General features: G+C 38.6%; 1 protein-coding gene and 1 long non-coding RNA gene across 9 annotated transcripts in view; one reads left to right on the top strand and one right to left on the bottom strand.

Moving 5' to 3' along the window:
* LOC139077378 (uncharacterized) overlaps positions 1–16,063 on the bottom strand; it is a 63,122-nt gene extending 47,059 nt beyond the window's left edge. The window contains exon 1 of the long non-coding RNA XR_011529837.1: positions 15,934–16,063. This is a non-coding gene — a long non-coding RNA (uncharacterized lncRNA). The remainder of the gene's footprint in view (positions 1–15,933) is intronic.
* ADGRB3 (adhesion G protein-coupled receptor B3) overlaps positions 1–24,113 on the top strand; it is a 644,987-nt gene that overhangs the window by 260,801 nt on the left and 360,073 nt on the right. For all 8 annotated transcript variants that reach the window (XM_070584837.1, XM_070584838.1, XM_070584839.1 and 5 more), the window contains 3 exons: positions 3,669–3,833; positions 17,746–17,910; positions 18,361–18,525. In XM_070584837.1, coding sequence (XP_070440938.1) covers positions 3,669–3,833; positions 17,746–17,910; positions 18,361–18,525 — 495 coding nt within the window. The remainder of the gene's footprint in view (positions 1–3,668; positions 3,834–17,745; positions 17,911–18,360; positions 18,526–24,113) is intronic.

The raw sequence follows: 24,113 nt of genomic DNA on the forward strand, positions 1-24,113 counted from the left end.
GTTTTATAGTCTTTTCTAGGGTTTCTCAACCTCAGTACTGGTGACATTCTGGCATGGATAAAGCTTTGTTGTGGGGCTGGCCTGAGCATTTTTGGATGTTTAGCAGCATCCCTGGCCTCTACCCGTCAGATGCCAGTAGCGCCTCCTTCCCCTGAGCTGTGATAAGTGAAAATGTCTCCGGACCTTGCCAAATGTCCTTTGGGGGCAAAATCGTCCCTGATTGAGAACCATCAGTGTACCCTACGTGTATTCTAATCCTTTAGAAAAAGTTTATTTAGGCTAAGGAATGGTTTTGGAAAAAATTTTTGTAGATGTCACAGTTTGTACATCAATTTATTTCTTAAGAAAAAAACTTTTATCTAAAGGAGTTATTTCATACGTCCCAATCTAGATCATCAGATAATTTATACGCTTTTTCAAAATCTGGTAGTAATATAATTTGTGTATTGTGTATTCCTCATTTCATCTCTAGATAGCACAAAGTAGAGATGTGATAATATACTAGTGTCTAAGTAAAGACGAAAACTATAAAAATGGATTCATTTGATTTAAGTGTCTTAGTTTTATTAAGTACATTTTTCAAATGGGCTACAGTTTTCATACTTTACTGAAAAATAAAAGAATTTATATAACAATTTTGCCATTAAAATAAAAATATCTTTACCTTGAATCTTATGAATAGCATCTATAAAATTATGATATATGCTATAATTTCCTACTAATTGAATAATATCTAAAATAATAAATTATTAATAATTGTGTGTGCTTTTCAAGTGAAAAAAAGTATTTTTGCTCTTTTAAAATGATGCTGAGGAGTCATGAAATTTCACCATGGAACAATAATGACTGTTAAAAAGTAGTAAGTAACATTACTTTTCAGAGGATTACAGCTTTGTCATTTAACTAAGCCGTCAAGAATAATCAACATTTCTTTGAGATTAATAGAGGAAAATCTGCCCATTTATCAGCTTTTTTCTGGGACTATTCAATGCATATAGAGCAATGTGACTTGATAAATGAGAAAATAAACATAACAAGCAATGTGAAAGCCATATAGTCTCTTAACACTTAATATAGCAAATAGGAGGAGAAAAGGTTGTTTTTCGATGAAGAAATCTTGCTAACTAGAAATAAATGCAAAAATTGATTAAAGGTGCACATTTTATATGACTAAATACATTCATATAAATTACTTTTAAAATGTCTTGCTATAATTTATCATATACACCTATATGTAAATATATATGTGTGTATTTTTTTCTTTAGAGTTGAGTAAAGACTTACTATTTATTCTCATACTAATGAATACAAATTGGCTTCATTTTCCCAAACTTAAGTGGTAAAAATGTAAACATTCTGTTTCACTATCTTACTCTTTTTCTATATAGTATTTTAAAAATATTTTTTCCAGCAAGTTTCACAGAATCTCAAAGAATTTTTCATTGAATATTGCTCAACTTTGGCTACTTTTTCCAATATTTGAACATATTTTCACAGCCAGTTAGGGCAACTCAATAGCTTAAATAGGAGAGACTAAGATGCCTCTTCATTAAGGTATTGTATGTGTTTTAAAGTAACAACTTGGTCGGCATATGTGTGCAAACGAGTCTGGATATGCTATATTTACTCGCATAATTCCTCTGACACCTGATATGGACTTCTGCTTGCCTCTTCCAATGTTGAGGAGAAAATGAGCACCTTTTTTTTGTCATCTTCTTAATCTCTACTCCTCATACTCATTCCAGTGGGTGTCATATCAAACCTCTGAACTCATGAACTTCTAAGAGCATGGTAAGACCAGAGGTGCAACATCAAAATGGGGCTTTTGAACCAAAGAGCACACCGTGCCTGACTTCTTTTTATCTGTATTATCCATGGAATGCTATTACTTATTGTCCCAAATATTAAGAATTGAGATGAGATTGGTAATTTGACAGTGCAAGGAAGCGATCTAAACTTTGAACCCTAATGACTTTTTACAAAAGATGTCAACATTCATCACAGTGGTTATTATGGAGAAACACAAGTTCTGTTAGTATTTCTGATGAGGCTTGAATTCATTGTAACGGCCTCTTTGAATTTTTGGTGCATCAATGGTTATGTTAGGCATAGTCTTAATTGGATCATTTTCTTTCTCTAGAAATTTTTATTAATTAGGATGATTTCCACTACCATCAAGTTATTGGAAGAGGAAAAGCATCTTCTGGTTTCATGCCATTAGAAAGAGACCTTCATACAGTCATGTGTCACTTAACGATGGGGATAGTTCTGAGAAATGCATCGTGAGGCAATTTTTGTTGTTGTAGAGTGTACTGAAGGGGAACAAAATTTTCTGTCTCCAAATATATCTCTTTAACATGAGGATTATTCTAGGCTAATTATTTTTAAGAAACAAAAGACTCAGAAAGTTTTTCTTGTTACCTCCCCCTTCACTGCCTAAAAGAATTCAGATTAAAAACCTGTCTCAGGGAGTGAGCTCTCACCTTAGCACAACATGAGCTAGGTGGTAGACAAGGAGGAACCTAGAAAAGCCTGTTTGTTGGGCTCCCCTCTGTGTCTTTCTGTTTCTCTGTGACCAAACAAACACTTGTTTTCCAAATGTTTGCTCTTTTTCTCCTACTGCTGAACTGCCTTCTTCCCCTTTGAAGTCCCTGACTCTCTCCACACCCAACATTTTCTTTTGTCTTTAGTTGAGGATAATATTTAAGGTGAGGGCTTTGGCCATTTTGGCGACTTCCTTGATTTTCCTGGGTTTCTTCCATGTGTACACTATTAAACTCTTGTTTGTTTTTCTCCTGTTAATCTGTCTCATGTCAATTTATTTCTTAGACCAGCCAGCAGACCATAGAAAGACAGAGGAAAATTTCTTTCTCCCCTACAGTATTTACACAAACCTAGATGGTCTAGCCTACTACACACCTAGGCTATATGGTGCTAATCTTATGGGACCACCATTGGAAATGTGCTCCGTCCTTGATGGAAACATTGTTATGTGGCACGTGACTGTATTTGCCATTCATTTTAAAATGAGGAGAAGAGGAGGATCTTATGCGAGTAGATACAGTTTTTAAAACTTCCCTCTTGTTAAAAAGTGACTTTAAACACCTGTATTTTTTAAGTGGGAAAAATACATTTATTTTCTAAAATATGAGGTTAAAAAGCTGTTTAAAATATGTACCATCAATTTTCAGATTTTTTTTCATTTTAGCATCATAAAAGTCGTTAATCCTGAAACTCTGTAAGTGTTAGAAGAATTAAGTTGGCCCTTATCTATTTAAACATAAATTTAACTCCAGAAGATCATCTCTGTTATAAGAAATTTAGTTTCCTATGCTACCTTAGTTGATATTACTTGGACTTAAAAATAATTCATGACTGTTTTACCATGATGGAGAGAGATAAGCTTCCATTAAAAAAAGGAAACATTCAAACTTGATGACATAAATAACTGTTCAAATACAGAAAAAACGAACTTGCAATTTTGCATTTGTTAATGAATTTTTGAATTAGCGTTTACATTTTGTGGCAAATAAGAATATTAACTGAGTTTTTGAAATATCTTCTTACTTGTCTATTTGATGAGTTGTTTTTTTCTTAATTATAAAGAAAAAGACTCTTTGATTTTACATCTCTGCTTTTGTTGTTGAAGCTTCTTTGCTTTATTGCAGTCCATGGAGTTTGGGAGGAGTGGTCACCATGGAGTTTATGTTCATTTACATGTGGTCGAGGCCAAAGAACGAGAACAAGGTCGTGCACACCTCCTCAGTATGGAGGAAGGCCGTGTGAAGGACCAGAAACACATCATAAGCCTTGCAATATTGCTCTCTGCCCAGGTGAGTGTGTCCGGCATTTGGCGAACTTTGCATTGGTGTACTTTGTATGTGGTCCCTAGTGTACATAGGAAATATTAAGAGTACAACCATCATTCAGTCACATTCAAAAATGTGTCCTTTGGTTATTGTTCTTGCTTAAAACTGGGTACCTCCTTGAATCTGTCATATGGATCTAAATATCATATATAATATTCCCTTGACTGAGTACCAATAAATGCTCACCTTTATTGCATTTCTGTAAGTGTGTATACTGATGCTTTCCACCAAGATTTTATCTATACTTGGTTTTCCCTCCTGGGAAAATTATAAGGAGTCCCAAAGACTTGATATTGACTGTTGCCTTCATATTGTAACTAGAGAAACTAGAGTCAGTCCTTCTGAGTTATTATCTCACATTCATTCAATTAAGGAGTGGGAATGTGTCACTGACCATGTATGAAAATGATAGACATTTGCCAGGAAACCCAACTTTCTAGACTCACTGCTAGATGCATGAAATGGTTAGCTCATAGATGGAGTATAATCTTTACGCGATTATGAAGACTGCATAGTCTGTTCCTGGAGTATATTTATGTTATCTTAAGTTATTCTTTCCTTTAAAATGTTTCAATTCTATTTTACTTGTCCTTGATAATTTCACCTGTTATTATAGAGAGGAATCTTCATAATGCTGTTATTTAGGTTATTGGAACATTCAAACATAAAACAAATACCTGCAAAAAGCAGAAAATTAATCTCCAGCTTCAAGGGGCTTAGAATTTATGGGAGAAAATACACACATGCAAATGATAGAACCTGCCACGTCTAGCAAAAGTGCGTTTTAGAAGAAAGGACAGACATGAGTGGCAAATGGCTAAGGCCAATATAAATAATCATTCACCTGCCCCTTGGGAGATGGAGACACTTAGTCACATATTCTGCATGCAAGCGGCATGGCGGGGATCCCAGTAATGTGCTCCAAACACATTATCCAGCTCGCATGCAGTCCCTTTGTGCTCTAAATTCCCCGAGTTAATATCCTGTTATGAGGCAATGATTCAGAGTTCTGGAAATTTTAAGTATCCAAAATATCTTAAATCTATGGAAGATCCATCCAAAATTTAGACATGCAACAATCACCTAATAAGCTCAGTTATTCCCTTTTACTTCTGAGAAAGACTATTAGGTTCCTATACTTAGGAATATACATTTAAAGATGTAGTAGGTATACTGAATAATATCATTACTCCTAGAATTTTATGAATTCTATGAATTATGAATGTAACTCATACAATACAATATTCATGTCATTATGAATATTGGGGGGTCAAAATCATGATTCCTTATTTGCAAATGACTCCCAGAAAATCTATTTATGAAATCAGTTGTTCTGTCTTATTTCTGTCTCTCTTTCTAAACATACAGCTAGCCACACAGACGCACACATATGCATTTATGCTCTGCCTTTTTCCCAAAGATTTAGGCAAGCTTATACAAATTTTTAGAATCTTTTTTTTAAGTGCTGAGCTGTGACATTTACAGGGGTCAAATATAGTTCACTCTGATTTGTCCATGGAGTGTGAAAAAATAGATAACATGGGGAAATAAAAAATAGTAGCTAACTGTAGACTCTCTTTTAATATATTAGTTTTTATTCCTTCTTTTACCTCAGTTGATCCCCATAAGTATGAAGATAAAATGACACTGATCAGTTAAAATGTTATCAACCAGGTTTCTCATAGTTGAATTTCCATGAACTTTCTAGGACTAAAATGCTTAGATATCAGTAGATAGGGATGCTAAGTTGTTAGAATTCAGGTAAGAAACCTCATTTTCCTAAGTTGATATAGTTGTTGCTTTATCACTCAAGTAATGACCACATGTTTTTTCCAGCTAGTTGTATTTTAACAGTATTACACTATCATTAGAATAACTCTAAGGCCATTCAAATTGCATGGCTTTCTTTTGTGTGAGTCTTTAATTTTTGGAAGTTGTATTTATATTATTTGTAAATCTGGCCCAGGTCACATTCTCCCTTAAGTGAGGAATATGGATCCATCTTGAGTACTTAATAAATTTGTTGTGTGTCATTTCTGATACCTGTTATTTCCTTTCTTGAATTTAGTTGCATCATAAAAGATGTAAAATTCCTACCATATTGTACCCTAATTTCCTTACTATCCGAAAGGGAATTTTAATAGCTATGATTTTTTTTCCTCCCCAAAGCCCCAGTACATAGCTGTGTATCCTAGTTGTAAGTCCTTCTAGTTCTTCTATGTGGGACGCTGCCACAGCATGGCTTCATGATCAGTGTGTAGGTCCATGCCCAGGATCCGAACCAGTGAACCCCAGGCCACCAAAGCAGCACACGTGAACCCAACCACTACACCACCGGGCGAGCCCCAGCTATGATTTTTTAAAAAGTTTTATAATCTGCCAAAAACTTTGGCATTTTGCTTTTAAAATGTCTAAGATTTATTTGGTACAAACATTTGGAATTCTCTTTAGAACAAATTGTCTTATGGCTAAACTCAGGTGCCTTCACTAAATATAAAAGCATCAAGTATTGACAAGATGTAAGACACTACTGAGAACATATACTCACTGATCTTAAGAAATTTGCCGTCTCTTTAGAGGATTCAGACATAAGCTTGTGAAAAGTTGAATCCAGTTCTGAAAAACAAATATGCTCTACCTCAGTGAAAGGTGGTAATTTGAGAACTCAGCCATCAAGCCACATTTCTTGAAGCCATGCTATCTAAGATCCCTAAGATGTCATCTTAAGGGTAAGCCATGGTAGGAAGTGCATCAGTAATGAAGAAAGTGGGCCAAGACCTACACTTGCTTCTCCTTGTTAGACCCATCATGAAGTAAAGACTAGAAGAGGAGAGAAGAAACATTTGAAACAACGAATTGCATCTCTACTCACCACCTTTGCAAGATTTGACCATGTGGGTTGCAATAATGGGCAGTGACATCTGAGTGTGAGATCATTTCAGAACAGCATTCCAGCACCCTGGTTTTTTTTTTTTTTTTCTGCTGAGGAAGATTTGCCCTGGGCTAACATCTGTGCCAATCTTCCTCTGTGTTTTTTTTCAATATGTGGGTCAGCAGCACAGCATGGCCACTAACAGAGCAGTATAGATCTGTGCCCAGGAACTGAACCTGGGCCAGTGAAGTAAGGGAGCATGCTGAGTTTAACCACTAGGCCACCGGGCCTGGCCCCCAGCATCCTGCTTTTAAGAAACACCTGTAACCTCTATAATGATGTAGATGCTGTGTATTGTTCACATCAAATAGTGAAATATGCTTTCCTTATGCAAATTTTTTTATTGCAGTAACATTGGATTATAGCATGATATAGCCTTCAGATGTACATCATAATATATTTCGAATTCAGCGTAGATTACATCTTGTTCACCACCCAAAAACTAATTATAGTCCATCACCTCACAAGTGAGCCTAATCACCCCTTTTGCCTCCCCCTCCCCCCTTTCCCAATGGTAACCACCAATGCAGTCTCCAGTCTTGCTATGCGTTTGTTTGTCGTTTTTATCTTCTACTTATGAGTGAGATCATACGGTATTTGACTTTCTCCCTCTGACTTTTTTCACTTAGCATAATACTCTCAAGGTCCATCCATGTTGTCACAAATGGCTGGATTTCATCGTTTCTTATGGCTGAGTAGTATTCCATTGTGTATGTATACCACATCTTCTTTATCCATTCGTCCCTTAATGGGCACCTTGGTTGCTTCCAAGTCTTGGCTATTGTATATAATGCTGCAGTGAACATAGGGGTGCATGTATCTTTATGCATTTGTGTTTTCAAGTTCTTTGGATAAATACCCAGCAGTGGCATAGCTGGATCATATAGTAGATCTATTCTTAATTTTCTGAGGATGCTCCATACTGTTTTCCATAGTGGCTGCACCAGTTTGCACTGCCACCAGCAGTGTACGAGGGTTCCCCTCTCTCCCCATCCTCTCCAATACTTGTTGTTTCCTGTCTTGTTAATTATAGCCATTCTGACCAGAGTGAGATGATATCTTATTGTAGTTTTGATTTGCATTTCCCTAATAGCTAATGATGCTGAGCATCTTTTCATGTGCCTGTTGGCCAGCAGTATATCTTCTTTGGAGAAATCTCTGTTCATATCTTTTGCCCATTTTTTAATTGGGTTGTTGGTTTTCTTGTTGTTGGGATGTATGAGTTCTTTGTATATTTTGGATATTAACCCCTTATCTGATATATGGTTTGCAAATATCTTCTCCCAATTGTTAGGTTGTCTTTTCGTTTCGTTGATGGTTTCCTTTGCTGTGCAGAAGCTTTTTAGTTTGATGTAGTCCCATTTGTTCATTTTTTCTTTTGTTTCCCTTGCCCAGTCAGACATGCAAATTTTCATATCACCTTCTAAGTAGATGACATCCTATTTTTATCAGGTACTTTCCTTAGTTGAAGTCCAACTTTCTCCCACTTCTTTTGAGGTGAGGGTAAGCATCTGCCTGGGATCCATATAAGGAGAGAAGACAGGAAAGTGTTGATGTGGTATCTCCTAGTTTGAGTTATTGTTACTAATTTGTGTACCATGTCTGAGAGCAAGGACTGGGCTGGTGGGGAGACGTGGGCCGGAGGTATAGAGCAACAGAAGGCATTCACTCCGATTCATTCAATGACTCATAAACATAATGTGACCCCATTGTCTGCCTTTTCTCATCTATATTAGTAATTTAGTATGATATTATGGAAGGGCGTGAGTATGTGTGTATGTGTTCAATGGTCTTTGTGATCTGTTTCTCTTTTCTCACCAAACTTACAACTTCTGGCAGTCCAACCTATGTTTTCTGTTTTCTCTGAATTTTCACTGAAGTCACTAAATGAACATCAAGTTCATAATAGTATTAACTGATATATTTGAGGACAAGGAAATTCTCTTCCATTTCCTCTTTATCTCTCCATGCAACTTTGTACCTGGTAGCATCCAATAAATTACTATTGAATGGATTTCCTTGACATGCATATATCCAAATTTCCAGTACTCATCTGAGAATTTTTATAGGACATTTTCTGGGTCTATTTAATAATGCATTGATGTGGTGTAGTGGAAGGGTCTTGGACTTTCACAAGAGAACACATATGTTTAACTTTAGATATCACTGTTTAATATCTGCGTTGCTCCTCTGATCCTTAGTTTCTTCATCTATAAAATGGGTACAGTAGTAATACCCACTTCAAAGGACTCTGAGAGGACCATGTGAGATGCTGTAAGGGAGAGAACATGGCAAATAGCAAATGATGTATGCGTGTTAGTGATATTATTACGTCAATGCCCTCCTGTAAGTGTCCATCAGGATGACACCTGTAGTTGAATAGGCTGGGTTTGTTACTCTTGGCAGGAGAGAAAATCAACATAGGGAACTGTGGGGCATCTCAGTAAGAGAGTGTTAGACTTAGTAAGGGTTTGGGCTTGGGTTGCTAATCAAGGAAGGTTTAAGGAAGTGGGGCTTTGCTCTGGATTTGATACTGTCAGGAAGGGGGAAAATTCTATGATTGGGTATCTTAATAAATTATCTAGGAGGAGGGAAGACTGGCCGTGCTTGGTAAAGAAGAGGTTGTCAATCATATTAGCTGAGGGAGAGAATGTTTGGAACATTGTGGGTTCCACTGTGACCTTGTCTTTGTCTGTGAAGTGGCCTTGTTTCATCTCACTTTATCATAGTATCAGAGTAGCTTGTCTGATGATAATGTTCTCTGTGATGGCTTTAGGTCCAACAGAAACTCACACAGCCTAGCTGTGAGCACCAAGCAAGCTGAAGACAGCACTGAGGGCTAGCTGTAAGTGTCAGACCAGTTCCTGGATGTTACCTTGATGGTGACGCCTCCTCTAGGGTGAATCAATCACTTTAGATGCTTGCATTTATAATGGTTTTAATTTTTATTAATATTCAAATGGAGAAAAGTGTCAGACATCATGGAATGTTTACGTTTTCTAGGTAGGCCCTCCCTTAAAATTATGTGGATGTATATCCCCCAAATAAAATTGATATAGTCTTCTCCAAAATTAAATTCTTAAGGGAAAATAAATGTTTAAGTTCTTAGTCAAAGCCTCAAGCTTTATAGTATTTTACTTTATAGTAATAATTTTTTCGCTCTGTTAGTAGGAACTAATAATTCAAGTTTGGTCCTCTTTCTTTCAGTTTTGACAATTCTCATTCTGATATAATTTATGTAGTAAAGTACAGATAATATAGAGGATAGGGATAAATAAGAATTGAGTGACAGTGAAGACTAAAATAAATGAAAGAACTATTGACAAATACATTTTCATTTATATACTGAATTATGTACAGTAAATGCATTTAATTGTATGATTCAGTGGGTGACACATTGGTCTGGAATTCACAGGACATGGATTAAGGTTCAGTCTCAATCTTTAACTATAAATATTTAGTTTGTCAACTTATTCATCTTCTCTAGCCTCACTTTTCTCGTTTATGAAATGGAGCCGGTATTCATTACCCTGCTATATCCTAGGATTGTTATATGATTAAAATTAGGTGGGAGAATCTTGAAAAGTATAAAACAATATAAAACAGAGGATATTTATCATGATTTATGTGAGAATATTACTTTAAAGGTAATAATATTACTTTGGAAGCAATAGGTGAAATAAACTCAGGATATCCTGATGGTTTTTGAGCTCCGTTTCTTGTGGACAGCCTTTACCATAGACTCAGAGCGCTTCTTTTGCCAGGTTTGAACTAGGAAGCACATACCTGAGGGCTCCTGTCGGTCTGTGGGATGGAGCTGTGTCACACCGGTCAGTCCTGCACTTGAGAAATGTATTCCTGTGAACCCAGAACCTTCCTGGAGAGATCCTGTCAGGTGTAGTTTGCAGGTATTTGCAAACTCTTAGAACCCCTAAGAAGAAAGGAAGAATCACCCAAGGGTAGGTCCTCAGGAAAACAGCTCGACCGGAACATCTCTGTTTTCTAGAGCAAGAGGCTCAGTCTCCTGTGGACCCAAAATTTTGATTCCTCAGCATCTGTGAGAGGGTGACCTGCTCGTGGTCTCTCTGCAGGGGGCCCTCCAGGTGAGGACAGTAAGTGGGAAGATGCTAAACATTTGCCTGACCTTGGTTCAGAGGTCCCTGGTTGTCTCTCCATGAGGATGTTATAATTGAAACTCAAATACTGCCTCATTAACCTATTTAATTAATTAGCATTTTATCTTCTTAATCTTCTAGACTATTGTATGGCAATTGTATTCATTTTGTGTCATTTCAGATTTTTAGCATTGCTCTGGTCATCCTTCATTGTTTAGCTTATGAGAGTTCTAAAAAGTTAATTGTGTCTTGATTACTCCTGGCTGATTTTCTTTTACTATTTAAGATTTTTTTCTCATTTAAACTTTGTCTTAAGATACGAACTTTTTAAAATTCTTCTTAGCCTTACCATGATAACTAGCTTCTACTTATAGTTCTAATTTTTTTTAATGGTATTTCATTTTGATTTTTCCCCTTTTGTAACTTATTTTAAAATGACAAATGGGAAACATAGGTTTATGCTCTCCAGCGTATACCCAAAGCAAGGGGTTGGTTCTCTTACATTTTAGTCGTATATCCCCAAAAGATCTTTCCAGCTCCCTGGATAGCTCCCAACTCAATAAAAACCCAAACTCTCCAACTTTGCCATCACTAAATCAGATGGCCTCAAAACCAGGGGCCAGGATTCTCCTCCCAACTCCTCCCTACAGATAGCTTAATCAATCAGCGATAATCAGCCCAGGACAGTTGCTGAAATGATAATTCTATTACTCAAAACATTCGGGACTTTATGGATGGGTACATCATCTAACTTGTGGTTACTGTTATCCAGTCTGTTCTGTATTGTCACATCTATTTGTGAAAGTAGACTAAAATGCAGTATTTTCATTAAAATATATCATCGAATTTAATTTGGCCCCTCTACCTAGGAGACAGGCTGTTCTTCCAGGTGAACACAATTGCAACTCTGCGTGTGTGGCAGGAGGAAGTCCACATAACAAAGTAAACCCCAGGAACTAGCAATTTAGCTTTTGCAATTTTAATTCTTCTGGGTCAAGAAAATCTGGTAACATGTCACGTTGCTGAAGCGAAACTTTAGCTGTCCCCCGTGTGACGTGGTTGTGTAAGGAAGCACATTATATGATGGTAAGAGAGGCTGATCGCTCAGCATTCTCCCAGCGTCAAAACACAGCCTTACTGTTCTCTATTCTTAGTCACCTTTGTAGGATGGTTCAGAAGTTAATAGGCATCTGGAGTTTTTAAATTGAAAGATAACACTAAAAAAATCCAACTGCAAATGCTTATGATGGAAATGAGGAGAAATTAAAAAAGCCTAAGAAAGTGTTGATTCTTAACCTGGCTGTGTATTATAGAAGAAATGATGGACTCTAACGCCGTGTTTTCCATGTGGTGTTCCATGGAAGGGCAAAAAGGAAAGAGGGGAGGGATGATTACATTGCAAACGAATCTGGAGGCACAGTGTTAAACAAAGAGTATTCAATGTAAGACTCCTTGCACTACGTCTGTAATGGCATCGTAAATTTAACATGTTCAGAATAGGCACTTGGTTTTGGGGCCATAGACCCACGACCTATCTGAACCCTAGTCTAACCCAGATCTGTAAACAGCTCCAGAATTCACCCATTTCAGTAAGCCAAAAGCCTGAAAGTCAACCCTGATTCTCTATTTTTCCATATCCCACCACTAACCTGTCAGCTCTACATGCAGAAAATGTCGCAAGTTCGTCCACTTCTTTCTGTCTCCACTGATGCCACCATTATCTGAGCCACTGTGCCCTCTGTCTGGGCTGCATTGGAGTCCCCTAACACCTCCCCAAACCAGTTCTTGCCCCGGTAAAATCCACTCTACACACAACTGCAAAATTTAGTGTTAAATTACAGCACAGCCCTTCCCTGCTGGAACGTCCTCTCCTGCTTCTCATCTAACTTGGTCCCAGGGCCCACAGGCCCCACAGGATCTGGTTTCTGCGTACCCTCCGAACCAGCTCCTGCCACTTCCCCTTTCCATGATGCCACAGCCCAGCCTTTTCTCTGTCCTCGCATACACAAAGCCTTCTCGACCTCAAGACTTTGGACTTGGGTAGAGTTTCCCACAGATCTCCACGTCTCTGGCTCTTGTGGGACTCAGGACTCAGCTCTGCTGTGGTCTCCTCTGAGCGGTGTGGCTGAGCACCCATCCTCTTATGTCACATTTTCTTCCTAACACTTAGAACGGAAACTCTTATTCCTCTGTCTCCACCACAGCCCTTCAGACTGTATGTTCTGTGAGAGCAGAGCTTGGTTCATCTTTGTCACCACAGGTTTCCCAGAGTCTAGTAGAATGATGGCAGTCACAGGGTAGAGTCTCTGTGAGTCTTTTTACAGGTGCATTATGAGATTCCAAGAAGAGTTTCAGAGGGTTTACATTTTCCAAAATTATTGGGGAATATTTTTCTGACAGAGTGACTGGATGTTAATCAGCTTTCAATAGGAACACAGTTTTAGAAAGAAAGCTTGGCGGTATTTTCAAATTTGTGGGTTTGCAATGACTCTGGGGGGCATTTCTTACAATGACGGCTGCACTCAGGGGCGAGTGAGGGTAGGCAGAGGTGAAGGTGGCCTCTGTCACCTCGATGCTCACCCTGGCAGAAAGCAAACCCGAATGCGGGCTGAAGGAGAAGCAGCTTCATCACCACTTTGGGTTGCCTGTCAGGCATCCGATACGAAGGACAGAGCGGTCCCTTCACTTCTTGTGGTACCTAGATGACCATTTATAAAGCAGAAGTGCTGGATAGATCATATGATAAGTCGTTTTCATTTTTAAATATCTCAACATTTATCCCTGAAATATAATGCACATATCCAAAAACTTTCCAATCCTCCGTTTTTCCCATTCAGTAAAATGACACAATCATTTCCTGAAAGGTCTTGGGGCTGATGTCCCTAAAAAGAACACAGTTAATGATTTTTTTTTTTTTTTTTTTTTTTGCTGAGGGAGATTAGTCCTGAGCTAACATCCATGCCAATCTTCCTCTGCTTTGTATGTGGGATGCTGCCACAGCATGGCTGATGGGTGGAGTAGGTCCTCTCCCAGGATCTGAACCTGCGAACCCAGGCCACCGAAACAGAGCATGTGGAACTTTAAGCACTTGGCCAATTTTAGGATATCAAACTGAAAAATATTGGCTAAATTTTAGGATATCAAACTGAAAAAAAACCTAAAATAAAAAATAATGTCTCACATTTGGCACTAAAAGAAATTCTTTCATCTAATTGTAATGTCTGTTATCTGATGTTTTCAATTAAATTCATATATCCTTCTCTTTCTAACTTCTCAACTTTCCATCTTTCCCGTAACTTTGACACAGGAAAGGAATACTGGGTTTTCCTCTTTTTTTTTTTTTTTTTAACTATCCAATCAGTTACTTTGTCAAGTCAGTTCTTTCATAACGGTTCAGTTAATGTTCAGTAAAAGGAATTTCTAGTTCTCAGTGTAAAATAAAACATCAAAAATGTCCACTTGGGGGCTGGCCCAGTGGCCGAGTGGTTAAGTTCTCGTGCTCTGCTTTGGCTGCCCAGGGTTTCACTGGTTCCTATCCTGGGTGCAGACGTGGCATCATGAGGCCATGCTGAGGCGGTGTCCCACATAGCAGAGCCAGAGGCACTCACAACTAGAATATACAACTATGTACTGAGGGGCTTTGGGGAGATGAAGAAAAAACAAAAACAAAAAAAGTCCGCTTGACATATTTTCAATTTCCTTATTTCTTTTCTGTAACTGACTTTATAAACAAAACTCTTCCTATCTAAAATACATATTTTGTTGATGTTAATGGTGGTGTTGAAGCTCAAAATTTCCCTCAAATGTGTGCTATTAACTCATTCTTTTCTTTTTTAAAGATTGGCACCTGAGCTAACCACTGCTGCCAATCTTCCTTTTTTTTTTCTGCTTTTCTTCCTAAATCCCCCCAGTACATAGTTGTATATTTTAGTTGTGGGTCTTTCTAGTTGTGGCACATGGGACACCGCCTCAACGTGGCCTAATGAGCGGTGCCATGTCTGCGCCCAGGATCTGAACGGCGAAATCCTGGGCCGCCAAAGCAGAGCGTGCGAACCTAACCACATAGCGTGTCCGGCCCCTAACTCATTCTTGAACTTCAGCCAAAACAGACAGTGTATACATTGACAGAACTAATCTTGTGAATATATGAATTTAAAATGTCTAAAATGTTTTTACTAATGGAGATACAAAGTCCTCTTTTAGGAAAAGCCTAAAGAGCAAAACACGTCACAAATCTTCTTATTCTTCTCAATCTCTTTTCAGCAAGGTCATCTCTCATTCCTCATTGATAATACAACCCCCCTACCACCCTCACGGCAAAGTTTCCTCTCTCTGATTTCCACATTTGACTTGCTCACTACTGACTGCAAGTCTTCTTAGTTGGAAGGACTTATCTTCTCTTTGCCAGTGAGTGTAACTATCACATTCGTAAAAAAAAAATACTAAAAGTTTTCCTCTAGCCAGAATTCCTGAGGACTTCACATATTCCTCTCTTGTAGTCAGTCAGCCCTGCATGAGGTCTGCCTCACCTAATTCGTCTCTGTTTATGTGTTGCTTTCTGAGTGTTCTCAATAATTTGAATGCCTGAACATTCTTTTGCCAACTAGATGGTAAGGTGCAGTCATGAATCTTATTTTTTAAACCCTTCTCAGAGGCTTACAATACTGAGAGTTCATAACACAAGCGCAATAAGTGTTATCTTTGAAAAGCAAAAGTCTGAAATGAAAAACACACTCATCTTTAAAGCCAAAATAGAGAGGAAATGGATCATTTATAACGTCCTATTGATTCGCTAGACTTTTCTTTTTTGTCGGGCAAATGGACTACTAGCCAATAAGATTGTATCAGGTACTTTTAATAAAGTGAGATGCTAAAATTACATGAATGGGATGATTAAATTGGCATTTTGTGATTTTTAATCTCACAAAGGGTTTATTAAGTACAGCTAGATACCTATTAAACAAGCTTCTTTTTAATAGCAACCTGCAAGCCCTGAAATTAGGTTGAAAGTACTCACTCATGTTCTGCCGGGCTTCCTCGTCTGTGTGGATGGGTTTTCACAGCAACATCAGCTCATGTTGGAACTCTGGATTTCTGGTGAATTCTCTTTCACTGTAATGAAATTGACTAAGAACCAGGAAATGATACTGGAACAAGGAGACAGTCATATCCTAGTGATTTATAACACTTACGTGCTAGTTCAAGCATTCTAATTTACGGAACTATTTTTGCCTGATTCCTTTGCTCACTTGCATTTTGCGGCTTATGGGATTCTGCCTTTGTGAATGCTGCCTCTTTTGTCTAAATACCCAGATCGCACGCTACTAGTCTAACATAATTATCCCCAAGTAGATGAGATCTGTTCTCTGAAAGCCTTCATGTGCCATGCTAAGGTGTTATTGTTTTAACCTTTTCTTTTCTTATTTGCTGCATAATGTAATTCTTTTCTAAGTTATAAGTTTTTGGGGTTTGGATTCATATTCTTTTATTTCTCTCTCTCTCATAACACCTATATCATATTAGTCTCGTAACTAAGAACTGAATTTATTAGTCTGATAACTAATAGATTGTCAAAAATCGTTTGAGTGAGTGAATAAATAAATCACTCTCAAGTTGAAAGTCCCAAAGGCAAGTTCAATCGTCTAGATGAAGTCCCAGTCACCAGGCACCTGGGGGTCATCTGGATCCTCTCTCCACTTCCTTCGGGAGAGCCTCTCACCGTCCCTCCCTGGGCGCTCTCTAGTCTTTCCAAGGCCCTCCGTCATCTGCTCTGTCTCACCCTCCTAGCGTAGACCCTTCCACGCTCTCCCATAATTCTTCCTCCACTCTGCACTAGATCTTATCATAGAAGCCCATTTAAATCCTTCAGTGGCTTCCTAATGATCTCAGAATAATAGCCAAATCCTTAGCAGAGTTGACAGAAAAGTATGCAAAGTCTGTCCTCTGCCTTTTTTCCAACCTCCTCTGGTATAGCTCTTTGTCTGGCTCTCTGGATTCCATTCACAGTGACCTTCATTCACTTCCTGGAAATGCCCATGTTTCTTATGCCAGGGACCTCTGTGCATCTTCATGGACCATGCCCTCAGGCAAGTATTTCCTCATTATCCTTCAAGGCTTGCCTGAAACCTCACTTTGTCAAGGAAGACTCCCCAGAGTCAAGACAGAGCTCTTGTCTCATCGCATCTTGAAATTATCCTTCACAGCAGTGCTGTATAGTTAATTTATTTTGCATGTGATTAAGGATTTAATTCATTCCAGGGGTTCTTTCTCTACATAGGAGCTCTGTGAGTTATTGGTCAGTATTCACTTTGTACACTGCTCCCCGCACCTCTCTCCTAGCCCAAGGTCTTGCTTTTTTAAGTGATCAATAAATGTTTTTGAAGAAACAAATGAATCAAAAGAGATACTAGAGGGGCTGGCCCAATGACATAGTGGTTAAATTCGTGCACTCTCCTTCAGCAGCCCAGGGGTCACCAGTTCGGATCCTAGGCCAGACCTACACGTGTCTCATCAAGCCATGCTGTGGCAGCACCCCACATATAAAGTAGAGGAAGATGGGCAGGGATGTTATCTCAGGGCGAATCTTCTTCCAAAAAAAACAAAAAGCAAGGGGGGCGGATACTGGATACGTAAAAGGAAATAGAAGTGAGAAAATAAGGTAATGGTAGTTTAGGGATAATAATAAACTCTGATGGCAATGTGCCTCCCATGGTGTTCATTCAGAGTCTCTTGGCCAGGACTCGTCCTCAAGGTTAGTGTTCCCCTGCACTTTCTGTGCAGCCTTCTCTCCTGCAAGATCTGCTCATGCATCTCTCTCTCTGTTGGGCAGTCGATGGACAGTGGCAGGAGTGGAGTTCCTGGAGCCAGTGCTCGGTGACCTGCTCGAACGGGACCCAGCAGAGAAGCCGGCAGTGCACTGCAGCCGCTCACGGGGGCTCCGAGTGCAGAGGGCCATGGGCGGAGAGCAGGGAGTGCTCCAACCCCGAGTGCACAGGTAGGGCCCCCGGCTGCCTTTACAGGGTGCCTGCCCTTTGTAAAATGGGACAGAACTGTGCCGGACGGTCGTAGACAAATCAGATAATTATATGTTTCTGACCAATGAAGCCGATGTAGCAGTGTTCATTCTGCTGTATGTCACATCAACAAAGCAACAAAAGTCAGGAGACTCTTAGATTTAATACCCCTTAAGCTGATGAAGTTCAGCACTGAACTTATATTTTTTACATGTAAGGTTCAGTGTCCATTTGAAGAGTCTGATAAACTTACATAAACTTCTGTTACTCTCAATGCTGTATACTTGACCAGGAGGTCATATATTTGAAAAAGGTGTGTTCATGGTGGTAGATTTATAAAAATGGAGCAGACAGTAATGGTCCTCAGATTTTAAAATTCCTAAAGCAGTTGCAGTAGACGGCTGCCACTGACCGTGACACGTTTCTTCCAGCCAATGGTCAGTGGAATCAGTGGGGTCATTGGAGCGGCTGTTCCAAGTCCTGTGACGGCGGCTGGGAAAGGCGAACGAGGACGTGTCAGGGAGCGGTGATAACCGGCCAGCAGTGTGATGGATCCGGCGAGGAAGTGAGGCGATGCAGCGAACAGCGCTGTCCTGGTGAGAATGACCTGAGATGACCCCGATGCAAATGGTCTATTTCCCCCCAAAATAAAAATTCAAAATATTGTCATTGGTTAAGGGCAGTACGTCCTCAATTGAAAGAAAAGTGGCAATTTACTAGTTTCTACAGTGTAGAGGGCTGCTTCTGGTTATGCATCATAGACCGTTGCTTCTGTGGGTTTTTAAAATATTTGCTGCAAAATGACATTGAAAAATATGATAATACCAAGGTAGCCATACTGAACAGTAACAAGGCTAGATATCGTTTAAATTAGGTAGCAGTACTATTTTTTTCACTATTTTCGTGAAAATGAAGAACACAAAGCAAGTTGCCTTAGATTATTTGCAGCAGAAATATCAAGACATAAGTGTTAGGTAGCTAAGTGAGAAAATAAGAAGAGGCTGTCGAAACTTGGACGCTTGCAAATTCTGCTGTTAATTCATCTTGATGCATGACCGCGGACAGCCCCGTTTACTTGTCCTTGCCCCATTTCCACTGTAAAAGGAAATTCCCGTGAGGAACACATTTAAAAATGAAAGCAGAAGGGCTTAATTAGGAGTGAAAGAATGAAAGTGCTGCTGCATTAAATGATTTTACATATAAGGCAAAGAAAAAAACGAAAGGTCGGAAATTGCCCAGATTATAAATCTTATATTTTAAAAGATCATTTAGAACAAAGATTCCTTCCTAATTGTGTGTACATTCCATAAAATATTATTGACATACTGAGGACTCAACAAATAAGTGAAAATTAGGATTTCAGGATGATATCATATGCAAAACTGCTATAAATGTGCTGGAAAAGGTTATCGGAGGGAATTTTAAAATTTCACAGCTGGGTATGGAGGAAAGTGCTGAAGTGTGAGGACCCAGTTAGAGTCCTGTCACGGCTGGTGACTCTCGGTGGGCAAGCTCGCCAATCCCTCTGGCATCTGGTTCCAGTGGGTGCGGGCAGTGCAGCTGTTGGAGGTCCCATTTCAGTTCAGAAAGCCATGGGTTTCTGTCTCTAACATGACTACTTCAGTTTAGAAAAAGCAGGTATTTTAAGAGATTTCTAGGGGTCACAACTTGGTATTTCTCCATAGTTAGAATTCTAAAGACTTGTCACAGTCCAGCACTGAGCATACCAACAGAAACTGGACTCTAAGAGTAAGAAAATTTCAGGAGATTTTTTTCAGAGCTTAAAAAGGTCTAAAATTAGTTTTGTTAATTCTTAAGGCCATATGAATTCAGAACGATAAGCAGGAACCAGCAGGCTGGATGTCTTCGAGAAGGATACCTGTATACATCAGCGCTCTGACGTTCCTCCTGTGCTGCATGAGAATTAAGAAGCATCAAACTAAAACATTTACTTTGCCCAGAGAGAAATCTCCTTAGAACACTAGGCATGATTAAATAAGACCCTTTTAATATTTGAAGTTACCTAAACCAGCCTGAGCATACCAAGATTCTTAACCGGTCCTTCTGAACCGTCTTTCCTGAGTGTGTGTAGAGGTAAGACGGGGCTGCTGCAATCAGCCTTACAAAGATTGCCACCTGCTGTTTGGAAAACATTTCACATGTCTGTTTACAGGAGGGGTTTATTCCTTATTTGCTAGGTTTGTTTGCTGGCTTTCTTGATTTAAAGCCGGATGAAAATGATCACACAACTCTGTAAAACTTTTTATATTGTACTGTGTATTTTTTAGTAATAACCTTAACAGTTTTATTTTACAGTTTTCAATAATATGACCTGAAAAGAACTGCAAATCACTTCCAAGTATATAAGTAACATTTTCAAATTAAAATGAATTTTTGAGTCAGCTAATTTATAAATTTGTGCTTATGTAGGTGTAAAAGAATAAATATATGTACCAAGCTTTTGAATATATCTCAGTCTGGTACCTTTATACAAACTGCGTTATCCATCAAAAATTGTATATGACTATTAATTTCAGATATGCCTTTGATACTCTGTAGCGTATGAAAATAAAGGAAGATTTATATTTATCCTTTAATTTTTCAATGTGCAGTCATATCAACCCCAAATTATTTTATCAAGACAACGGGATTTATAAATCACTCAGTTTTCCGTAGTGGACGTGGTTTATGTAATCACATTACAACTCTGTTCAGTTGCCCCTCTGTGGTCAGTGTATGCTACTTCCATGACCAGGAGCATAGTTCCTAATTTCAACCATTATATTGCTCCAAATTTACACATTAACGATATAAATGGAGAAAACTTTCGAATTATCTTAATACTTACTGAGGCTTTTTTTTTTCTCTTTTTGTCAATTAGAAAGCCTCAACAAGTGTTTCTTTTAAAACAATATGTTTATTTCTAGTAATATTTTTAATACTGTTCATTGTTGATTTTTCTTCAGATTGCTGGAAACAACTAGTATTTATTTTTATGCTTCACTTAATTTAGATGCAAAACAAATTAATCAAGTTTGCCAAGAGACCCTCTGTTGTTAGGAAGGAGAAATGTAATATTCGCACATCTTTGTCTGGATAATTAATGAAAATAATGATTAATCATCTGGATTTAATCAAAAGCTGTGAAGATGTCTACTAAAAATGGAAAATAAAAAAAATATTTTCCCATCAAGATGAGGACATTCCTTTACGGGAAAATAGATAAAATAAAAGCATTACAAAGAATGTCATCGACCAAAAATAGAGATTTAGAGGGATGAAAAATTATATTTAAAAAAATGCTGCTAGTTGAGATATAGAGTAGCTACCGGAGGGATAATTAAATTGCTTAATTTTTAAACTGATCAAACTCCCCAAATAAGGATTTCATTGATCTCAATCTCATTGCACACCCCTGGGGTTTGAGGGTTAAAATAGGAGACAGGCAATAGCTCTTCTGATTTTGTTATGTTGCTAGCATGTGAAAACATTCTATTTTTAGTTTCTTTTGTTTGTTTTGCAATGTTTCCCTGGTTAATATCATCCAGAAAGCAGATGTTACTGGTGGATTGGTCTGTGACCTTGCATGCTTCCTGGGGACCTCCTTGCTCTGTTCCCAGGGAGGGGCTTGCTGTTCCTATAGCTCCACTTCTGGGATCCATTACTCTTTAGTCAGTAACTGCTAAGTTGGAACCTACCATTCACAGGTAGATGTTAAACTTAACTTGTACATAAAATGTCTTTCTTGGAGTGAATTGCCTTATCTGCAAATGGTGAGTGAAGCCTGCAGGTTGCATGTGCTGAGAAAATCCTGTGAAGTAAGGTACCCACATCATAAATGTGCACAGTAAGAGCAGCTTACACCAGAGATGCAGCAATTATTGGTGAACTTACCTCTAAACATTCGAACCAAAGGAGGTCCGCAGTGACGTTGGCCATCCTAAACTTGGCTTGAACATGAATGCATGTGTGTTAGACTTTGGCGCCCTGCAGTATGGTGACCGCAGCCCTCCCCCATAGGTGTGGCTGTTCCTTAGCTATGTAAGATGCTCTCTTCTCAGGGGACCAAGAGAGACTTTCATTTGTTTTCCAAGTAATTTTCTTTTAACGTGGCTTTAGTAGGAACAAAGAATCACAAGCTTGCTTCCTTTGCACTCTTGTCTTCTTTGAGTGCCTCTCCTTGTTGTGCAAAGCTGTGCTTCTCACACTGTAGGAGACATAAGAAGCACCCAGAAAGCTTGTTAAAACACAGGTTCCTGAGCCCAACCCCCAGAGATCCTGATTCCGTAGGTCTAGGATGGGCCTGAGAGTCTGCATATCCAGCCAGCTCCTAGGTGACGTGGATGATGCTGTGCACCCTTTAGTCATCTGGTCTGCACGTGACCCTGTGGGCACTGGCCTATAGTAAAAATAAGTAAATAAATACAAATAAGATGATAAAGTTAACAAAGACATGGAAAACAGTCCTCTGCCTCAGCTCCACTGATGAAAGTTGAGATATCTCCTAACGAGACTGCAAAATTTTATTTTATTTATACTACTTCATTAATAACGAGGGATTGTTTCTGAAATCAGTTAATAGTGAAAACACAGACAATCCATTTAGAGTCTCCCTCGCCAACTCATGTGTCAGTCAAAATAAGATCTCTTTACAGCAGTCATTTAAAGAAAATAGGGCTATTAACTAGTCGTGTGGACAAAGAAGGACGGGTTAGTCCTCATCCAGCTCTCCGTTCTCCAGTCCCCATTGTTCCTGTTCCAAGGAGAGCAGGAGAAACAAGTTGGGTCTCACTTGAGCATGTGTGATGTACGGCCACGCACGGCCAGGATACCCATCTGTAGTCCTGCCACCCCCAGCAACCGTCTCCCTGAGCAGGAGTACATTTTCACTGCCTCTTGTCCTCCAGGGCTGCTAGCTGCTGTAGACACACACGAGCATATAATATTTTGGGGCAGGGGGTGTCAGGGAGGAGGATGACGTCTTAGCTCACATTGACTTAGTTTCTCCTCAGTTCCCAGTTGGAAGAGTGGTGAGTTGATGACTATCGGTACAAACATTTTGTCTTTGTTAGAGACACACAAGTTAATAAGTCAGACTTCTAAATTGTGTGGACCACTGCATTTTAAGGCCAAATGTAATCATTATGAGAAACCCAAATATGTGAGTATAAAATTTACATATTTTTTCTAAAGAGAACAAAAAAGCATTCTTCTCCATAGGGAAATATTTGTGTACAAGTTGGCACCTGCTTCGCCTTTTTAATTCCAAACCACAAAGTTAATCACTCATAGAACTTTTACAAAGCTCCTATTCCATTAGAATTTCTATTATTTTCTGCTATAAGATGTTATGTATGCACCCTGAAAGAAATTATATTATTACCTATTCAGTTTCAAAAGATTAGGGCAAGTGTTTTCACTGAATATTTTTGGACATAGCAAATAATGTCACACCCAAGTGTTTGCACCGGTTGTTCACCTAAAACCAATCACTGAGTTCAGTGTTGACAGTAGGTGGCACTAGGTATTGACTTCTTTCATCTCAAATATTCTATTTGTTCTTGCCAAGTCACCTCAGATACATTCTAAAAAGTAGGGAAATCGATTAGAACTTGAAGATACTGCATAAGTGAGAGAGATCACCTGTTGCTTAATAAATCTCTAAGGAAGCATCCATGCTCCTGAAAAGCGTGGGTTTTATTACCTGCTCCAGTCTACATTTCTGCAACAAATCAGCTAAATTTTTAGGCAGAATTAAGGAAGAACTACTGGGGTCTAAGACACTCAGTGTGTATACCAGATAGTACTGTCTGTCTGTTATTTAAACCTGTTGCCATGGAGATAATCACCATCCTGATTTGTTTTATCAGATTGTTCATCAGATGAGACTTGGAGAAAACTCTCACAGCTTCTGCCTTAGCAGAAACTAAAGAAGCAATTTGTTGTAATCTTGTATTACCGTACCTTGTCCAATTTAGAAATAGTTGGCAACACGCTGATCATTCTCAAACTGAAATAGAAAATTTAAGCAGCACTTTTGACTATTTTTTATTTCTTCCTTTCATCCCATGTTGTTTTTATGGTAAAAGTATACATATTTTAGGAACTACTTAATTATTTTTAAATTAACAAAATTAAAATTAATGCAATTAGTAGAACTCCTTTTTGGGTTCATTGTGTACCA

The sequence above is a fragment of the Equus przewalskii genome, chromosome 19 (genome assembly GCF_037783145.1).
Source record: "Equus przewalskii isolate Varuska chromosome 19, EquPr2, whole genome shotgun sequence".
Classification (NCBI taxonomy): domain Eukaryota; kingdom Metazoa; phylum Chordata; class Mammalia; order Perissodactyla; family Equidae; genus Equus; species Equus przewalskii.